Consider the following 9,239-nt stretch of genomic DNA (forward strand, 5'->3'; position numbering starts at 1 on the left):
TGAGCACGGGCCTCTCTACTACTGAGAGGATTAAGGCCTTAGTCCACCGCGCTGGCCTAGTGCGGATTGGTAGACTTCACACACCTTCGAAATTCTATACAGAACTTCTCAGATGTGCAGGTTTCCTCACGATGTTTTCCATCAGCGTTAAAGCGAACGATAAATTCACAAAGAATACACACATGTTTTTTAGAAAAGTCAGAGGTGTGTGCCCTTGGGATTGAACCTGCGGATATTCGTCTTACCGATATACTGGTTACCAATTTCTGGAGTCGGTGCCTAGTAACAATCACACATAGTTTTCGTACATTTGTTCATGTATTTATCTAGCCTTAACTAGCAATTTAATGAGTAATGTTTATTTTTATTAGGCACCGACTCCAAAATTGGTAACTAGTATATAGGTAATGTTAAATATTTTTTTGGTTTTGAAGGCGTTTTAATTTTTTGTTAAAAAGATTTTACCTTTTGCATTTTTTGTGTTAGTAATAATCATATGGCAAACTCTCTATCAAACATAAAAAGAATTTACTAAATAAGTCAATTCCTTTTCGCGTAACTTTTACTGTTAAGGAGTTGTACTTTGCTTCATCAGCTCAGATAGTTAAGATGATTATTACTAACGCAAGTACGAACGGTTCTCCTCCTTTTTGGAGTCGGTTAAAAATTTTGCAAATGGCATATTATATCCTATCAATAAGTAAAACGGTACGATATGTCATTCTTTTACATAACGTTACCGTTAACCATTGTAGAAAGTCATCTTGGCAACGGGCTGAGGTTCACCATGCATACCTGCCTATTAACGAGTATAATAATAAATATATATATCAGACCTGTATTATATACTTGCCCACTGCTGCACGGGCCTCCTCTACTGAGAGGGATTAGGCCTTAGTCCACCACGCTGGCCTAGTGCGGATTGGTAGACTACACACTTCTAGAAGGTTGGACACATTGGTAGAGAACTTCTCAGGTATGCAGGTTTCCTCACGATGTTTTCCTTCACCGATAAAGCAAACGATAATTCACAAAGAATACACACATCATTTTTTAGAAAAATCAGACGTGTGGGCCCTTGGGATTTGAACCTGCGGACATTCGTCTCCGCAGTCCGTTCCACAACCAACTAGGCTATCGCTGCTATTAACGAGTATTTCTTTATAATTATAAGTATTAGTGGTCATACATTTTTTTTTCTATATGGACTTTAATCATGCCAAACCTCTCCAATCCGTGCGTTCAATGCGCCTAAAAAGAGGGACCAAGTTTTTTCTTGTTTTAATATATTGATGAGCAGCGTAGTGCTACAAACCGCAACATCAATTAAACTACAGAGGGGCCAAAGAATTAAATACTTATGCACAAAAACATGACCCCGATTCTATCGTAATTGTATTTCGCTCTGGCGTTTGGAGATGTAGTACATCTTGCGAAAATCAAGCGAGAAAGGCTTATGCATTTGGTTATTTCTGTCTTTTTGTCTAGTTACCGCCAAGATCTCGTTAAGGAGCAGGATCAGTCGTGGTGGTCGTTCAGTCTTTTCTACATGGACTTTATCATGCCAAATCTCTCCAATTCGTGCTCGCAATGCGCCTAAAAGAAGTACCAAGTTTTTCTTCTTGTTGAACAGCGTAATGCTATAAATCGCATAATTAATTAAGCTACAGAGAATCAAACAATTAAATACTTATGCACAAAAACATTACCCTGATTCTGTCGTAATTGCAAAGGCCCTCAGAGTATTTCGCTCTGGTGTCTGGCGATTTACATCTCGCGAGAAAGGCTTATGCCTTTGGTTATTTCTGTCTTTCTGTCTAGTTACCCTCAAGATCTCGTTAAGGAGCAGGATCAGGCTATCAACAAATGAAGGTCCATGCCCACAAGAAACAAAGGTTTCTTTATCAGAATTTATGGCTGCGGTACCTAAAAACTGAATGAAGCTGAAATATTATCATTATCAGGGTAAAACCCGATGTTGCCTCTAATGACTAATTAGCCTAATATAAATAATGTGATAATGGTCCACCAACAGTTATTTGAGGTCAGAATGGCGCAGTGGTTGGTTATAGCTTTTGCCTTATTCGCAGGTAATATTATTACAAGTTTTTTAATCTGAATATTGTGAATATGTGTTTAGAACAAGTGGAGTTAACTCTAGTAATACAGTCAATCTATTGTAAGGTCACATTCCATAAGTGATTCCAATTATTATCTCAGAATTAATCAGTACGTTTTCGTTTCAGGTACCGCCTCCGCGGCGTCGACTGCTTCCCGCATAGTCGGCGGGCAGCTGACGACCATCGACCGATACCCATCTCTTGTGCAAGTGGAATTTCTGGGCATCTTCACCAACACATGGGGCCAATCCTGTGCCGCCAACATCCTTAACAATTTTACGTGCTGTCTGCAGCTCACTGCTTCGCTGGCTTGTAAGTGGCGTTGACATTCAATAATGCTGAGAGGAATGACAAACTCTTATTTCCGCAAATTTTCACAAATCATCAACTCATATTTTTAATACTATTCTTAGTAAGTCTAAAGTCTTAGTAGTAATTCTAAAGTATTAATTTTACAACCAATTTTATTATAAGGTTTATACAGAACTCGTGTGAAACCCTAAAAATATGAGACAATACTGTGTGATTTCAAGCTATTATTCTTCTGAGGAAGACATCCAGCTCAAGATGATTCAGGTTAAGAACTACAACAACTATTTAATTCTTTTCCCTCAGATTTTACGACCGCTCCCGTAGACGTATACGAGGTGGCTCGACCTTCCGCAACACTGGCGGCGAAGTGATCGGTATCGTGCGAGAGTTCAATCACCCCGACTACAACATCATCCCTGGCGATGCTGACATCAACGTCGTCCGCTTGAGATCGCCCATCATCTACAACCCAGTGATGCAGCGAGCGACGATTGTGCCTCAGGGCTTTGAGATTCCTGACAATATGCCCGTTGTTCATGCTGGTTGGGGCGCTATTGAGGTATGTATTTCTTAACAACATAATAGTAATGGTAGTGATAAAAACTGTTTATGCGCGTTACGATTCATAAGCGTTCTCGTTTGCCTAGATAGGCATATAGATATAAGAACGAGTAATAAAGAATGATTAGTGGGAATGGATTTAAAAAGTTATTTGCAAATCACTATTTTTTTCCACCAGTGGCTAGGTCCTCAATCATCTCAGCTGCAAGACGTGACCATCTACACCGTGAACCGCCAGATCTGCGCCGAGAGGTATCTAACCCTCAATCCTCCTCGCCAAGTCACGGGGAACATGATCTGCGCTGGTATCCTGGACGTGGGAGGCAAGGACGCTTGTCAGGGTGACTCTGGCGGACCAATGTACCTCGGCGATATCATAGTTGGTGTTGTCTCGTGGGGACATGAGTGTGCCAACGACACCTACCCAGGAGTCAGCGCTGCTGTTGGACCCTACTCTGACTGGATCGTCGCTACTGCTGTTTAAGATTCTATTTTAGAGTAAATAAAGTTTTCGCTGTATATGAGCTTATTATTTTAAAAAATTTAAAGAATCAAAGAAATGGAAATGGTATACTCTTATTGATCACGTAAGTAGTTGAATAATTCTTATGAATAATTAATACAATAGAAAAAAGGACAACGATACCTACTATTAACATGCATGATTTTAGTATACTAGTGTAGCAGTACAATTAGTATAAATACCGCCATCTCGTCGACATTAGCGGAACTTCGAGAAGACCGATGTGGTATTGACACAACTGAAGTGATTTATCGCATAGCAATCATGCGAGATGGCGAAAAACGATTCTGGATTACGCTTGCACAATTTGAGCGACGCGTTGCATATATACCACCTCCGAATAGAAATCATCGGAGGGCCGCGCCCGGTCAGGGGCAACATCTGCCTGACTGGAAATCTTTGCCTTCCCTAGAGGAAGCATCCATCAGTGCCTCTACAGCGGTGTCTACCTTTGAACCGCTAAACTAGTAATTGCTTGTTGAGTTTTGAACATTTTATTTTGTGATAGAGTGGATGGCAACTGTGTACGATACATGAAGAACAAAACAGAAACAATACCATGTCTAATGCACTAATAAAATGACTGTAATGTAAATTATCCGGCGATGATCAGTTTTAACTCGATACTTTATCTTGGGATTACACGATAAGTTACTGCTTAGTTGATAATTTTATTCAGTAGTTGCGCACGCGACTCCTGCGCGTAGGTGATTTGCATTATACCCCTTGTATTTTTTATCATATTTATTTATGAGACTAGATTTTGTTCGTGGATTCACGCCTCTTCAATCTTTTCCGGAACAACAACTTCACCATGTACTTCCTCGATATAAAAAGTAGAAGTTAATAAGGGACATGATGACGCACTTTGTTGCACCGCCTGGAATCAAATCCATAACTTTAACGATTTGAAATAAAAGTATTTGCCGGATTTTATCGGAGTTTTTATATTATAATTATCTTTCGACATTTTGAAAACTTTTGCCGCCTTCATAGCCACGGGGAGACCGATGTTTTGTCCCTTCCACCACTTATTTTAAGACACTAAGAGAAACATTAGTAGAGAGGACACTGCGACGAAAATCATCATTCTAATTTTAATATAAGTGGGCAAAATCTTACCGCGCTGTTTGTTACCTACTCCTTGATAAGTATGGGTACTCAGTCAGGCAAGAATACTTCGTGTCCAGATTAATGAAGTTTTACAAATAGATGTGTCATAGATTAACAAAATTGCACATAAAAACAGCGCACTATTTACTATAGTCACATACTTGTACAGCCCTAGCACCTCGCATTGATACGGCCCGAGCGTCGACCGCCGCGCCGTGGCCATCTCGTTTATTGGTCTCTGGTCGCCATGACAGTCGAATAAAATGTATTTATTATTAATAAACGAATTTTAACATGGGTGGACCTGCTTCGTCTCCAAGAAGCTAAGTTAACACAAAGCCTCATTATAATTATCTCATAATTGACTTTATTTTGATTACAATAAGGTAGACCAGACTCGTATCAGCGTAGAGATATGACCATACATCATGAACAGAGTCAGAGAGTTATGTGCTGCTAGCTAAATACCTCACCTTGAACACTTCAGACCTCGTCACGGAGAACATACACACAACATCTGTGCTGGTATCCTGGATGGGAGGCAAGGACATGCCAGGTCGACTCTGGAGGATCCTTGTACTTCAACATCATAATTGGCATAGTGTCCTGGAACCGTGGTTGCGCGAACGAGACCTTCTCTGGCATTAGTGCTGCCGTCTCATCATCATCAGCCACATAACGGTTTACGGCGGAATAAAGGCCTCCCTCAAAGATTTCCAGACGGACCTGTCGAAAGCGGCCTGCATCCAACGTGTTCCAGCGATCTTTATCAAATACTCTGTCCACCAATGTGTTGCCGTCTCACAAACTAATTGGATCGTCCCTATGCCTGTTTAAGTAAATAAAAATTATTTATTAAAGAGATCTTATTATGTGATAATTAATTTGTTTTTGGAACATTTAAGTCATGTATTCGACTGTAATAGTAGTTTTTTAGATTCAGTCATTTGTAAATGTATCATCAGTTCCATTTAATATATGGAAGCGAATAATAAACATTATTATTTTGATAATCTTTATTAGAGTAATAATAAAGTTACGCATGATAACCATTAATCTTTAAGCTATATATATATATGATATGTAATCAACTTATATAAAGTTATTTAAATGAAAAATATATTTTAATACTGTCATTCATGCGTCCCCGTCCTATAGAAGTATTTTATCCTTGCTTATAGCGACTTCACTAAGTGTTATGATATAAACATTATAAACAACATTCGTTCTTTAATAGCTACCAGAACTATACTAGCCTTCCTCATTGACTACACTGCCCTACACCATCCAACACGTCGGAAGAAACCAATATAGCGGTTATCCTTAATTTCAAATAAATAAAAATCACTCCAGCCGTTTTGGAGTCCTTAGGGAACATACATACACATATTTATTATAATATTGGTAGCGGCCCAATCTTCCCCTTCCATAGAGGAACGCAACCATCAGTTCCTCCATAGAGGCGACTACCCATACGTAGCTACATATTTATAGAAGATAGATATAGATAGACTGGTATTTAATTCAACAACTATTCATGAATCATGAGATATGAGACTTAGAAAACATTAAACACTAATGGAATACTTCTACAATTAGTATGTAGTAGCAACTAACATACGTATAGCATCATAAACATTATCAAATTATTATACGATTAGTAATATAAAAGTTTACGATGGATTACTGAAAGGAAACCTATAAAAGATGTTAGGGATTACGAATTATTTAGTTGACGTTTAAAATGGTGAAACTACTGGTGCTAGTTGTCGCCTTGGCCGCAGGTAAAATTAGATTGTACAAAAAATTTATAAAAATTCAAAACTTTAAACTACACATGTTAAGTTCATTTTTCTTTATGTAAATAAATTGTAAACCCATTTAATTTGAATCATTAAGTATTGGTAAGGATATTAAAGCATAAACGCGATTTGAACATGTGTAACTATTTTTGTGGTTGCCTCTTAAACTAAAGATTTCCAGAAAGAGAAGATAAATCTGTTGTGGTTAGCAGTATCTGGTGTACCCTAGAGGAAATCCGGAGTTGAAACGTAATAAGCATAAGATTTGATACCAATGTTGGTTGATATCATGCTAGAAGCCGATAGTGAAAACGGATCTATTCTGCAACACAAAAACATGTTTCATCGATTCCACATTTAAAATAGGAACAGATGAAAGAAGAAAGCAATTCGGTGATGTATAGGCATTTTAACGTGCCGCGCTCTGCCAACATTACATCAAGAAACCCAAAGGATGCATTGGTTTATGTTCCAGCAATTGCATAAAAACATAATTGCTACAATCGTTTTTCTCTTCACCTTCTTCGATAAGACCATAGAACCGTTAACTTCATCCAAAAGCTATCACGACTTTCAATATGATCATCATAGTTCTACCCACTGCTAAACACACACCCCGAAAGTGATTCTACTAAACTTTAATTATTTTCATTGTAGGATCCGCCTTTTCGGCGTCGGCTCCAGGGCGCATAGTCGGTGGTGAGTTGACCACCATCGACAAGTACCCTTCCATAGTCCAGGTGGATTACTTTGGGCCAAACTCTGGTACTTGGTCGCAATCCTGTGGTGCCAACATCCTCAATGCTTACTACGTGCTATCTGCTGCCCACTGCTTTGCTGGAAGGTATGTTTTGATTCCGGGTCGGGCAAAGTGATATTGGGTTTTTTTAGTATCAGCCTGGAGTCATTTGCACCCGATATGGCGAGAGGCTCGTCGCCTATTACAGCATAGAAGTATACAGGCGATGTGAGTGCTCTGACTGTACATCTGAGTACCACTACGAAATAAAGCCGTGATGTGTCATTGTTTTTCATGTTTTTGACAACAAGCTTTATTAAACAGTTTCGGGGGTGGTGTTGCGGAACAATTATCATGCTAAGATCTTGAAGTCTAGTTAAAGGGTTTATGACCGTGAATACTGTTATGCTCATGTGCCACTTAAAAAAATAACATCGTTTTCGACAATTTCAGGGGAAATAATTCGTTGATATGCGAACGAGGTATAATTCTATATTGTTGATATACAATCATGTACACTTTTCTATACCATTTCGTCAGCGTGGTATACAAAAGTAATTTCAAGCGTAATAAGTATACCATTTGGTATTTTTTTAGTAATAATATTATAAATGCATAGGTCTTTGAAATGTGTCGATGTTTGAATGTTTGGATGTTTGTTCGAAATAAACGTAGATACATCTGGACGGATTTGAATAAAATTTTGTACTCCGATAAACCGTGTCTTGGATTAACATTTAGGCTACTTTATATACCAACTATTGATTTTTTTATCCATTATTTTATAAAGATGGCGCTGGCATCTTACAAATAGCGCCGAAAAACATTACTCTTAATTAAATGCACATAGGCACATTTACGTCAGCGGGCGAAGCAGCTTGTTATAGATAATATATGATTACATACGTAATACTATGTTACAGTTATCATTCATTATAAATATATAACTGATAATGTAAATACCCAATTCCAGCATAATAATAATTATAGATAAGATAGAAATACTATCAATCTATTCAAGTTTTTTAATTCTGCTTTCCTTTTGATCTAATCAGATTGCACAGACTTGAAACAGGCGGTAAAACCATTCGTCAATAAAGGCGTCTAATGCTATGGCAATGAGGGAAAAGTTTATGGCCCTTTTAAAATCTTACTCCCAACATGTTGATTTTCTGTGACAATAGCTGGTGGTAGGATATTTGTATACGTCCAGATAGTGATCACCGTATACAGGGCATTAAACCTGATGCAGTATCAGTAGAGACCAGCCTCACTAAATCCGGTTCAAAGAGGCCGGCAAAATTATGTCAATTAGCGAGAAATAATCATCTCTAAACAGTCGACACTCTATCTGAACCCCACTCTGCTACCATCAGACGCCAGGGTCACTTTACATGCCTGTAGAAAAACAATCACCACAAACAAATCCTTATTTTCCAGGACCTACGACCCCAGCCTTAGACGCATCAGAGCCGGCACGTCCTACCGTAACACTGGAGGAATCATCTCCTACGTCTTGAGGGAGCACAACCACCCTACTTACGGCAAGAGAGGGTTCGACGGAGATATCACCGTAGTACGCCTGATCAATGCTCTGGTCTATAGCCCAGTAGTCCAGCGAGGCACTATCATCTACCAGGATGGAGTTATCCCGGATTATATGCCTGTGGTTCATGCTGGATGGGGCCGGACTACGGTTAGTATTTGTGTTGATATGTTTGAGTGACAATAGAGTGTTTCCTACTAATTTATAATTTTTGTATTTTAATTTTGAAACTCTTGCGGTCTCATTTAATTATGTTTTATGAGGACTGACTGAAGACATAAAACACGTTTTTTAAAATCTTGATTTAGAGCAGTTTCCATTTCAGAGGACGTAGCCAAAATGTCTTTCTACGATCGTTAACGCTTATAGAAAACAAACAGATTATGGGAATGATAAGTTATGTCATTGCTAGATATAATGTTAGCAATAACGATTCTAGGAAGGCATCGTGACTATGACCCCAGCTCTGTGCAATATGAGGGCAGCGTCCATCACTTCAATACGAATGGACAAAAACCCTAAA

The 9,239-nt window shown here is 38.7% G+C and overlaps 1 protein-coding gene and 1 pseudogene across 1 annotated transcript; both read left to right on the forward strand.

Moving 5' to 3' along the window:
• Positions 1-2,035: 2,035 nt before the first annotated feature.
• LOC119188371 lies at positions 2,036-3,512 on the forward strand (annotated as a pseudogene).
• Positions 3,513-6,258: 2,746 nt separating this feature from the next.
• LOC119193306 (trypsin, alkaline C-like) lies at positions 6,259-8,911 on the forward strand. Its single transcript, XM_037446904.1, has 3 exons — positions 6,259-6,413; positions 7,089-7,275; positions 8,611-8,911. Exons 1-3 carry the CDS (start codon positions 6,374-6,376, stop codon positions 8,894-8,896), a joined length of 513 nt encoding a protein of 170 aa, XP_037302801.1. The 5' UTR covers positions 6,259-6,373; the 3' UTR covers positions 8,897-8,911.
• Positions 8,912-9,239: the final 328 nt, after the last annotated feature.

Source organism: Manduca sexta, unplaced genomic scaffold (assembly GCF_014839805.1).
Source record: "Manduca sexta isolate Smith_Timp_Sample1 unplaced genomic scaffold, JHU_Msex_v1.0 HiC_scaffold_3930, whole genome shotgun sequence".
NCBI lineage: Eukaryota > Metazoa > Arthropoda > Insecta > Lepidoptera > Sphingidae > Manduca > Manduca sexta.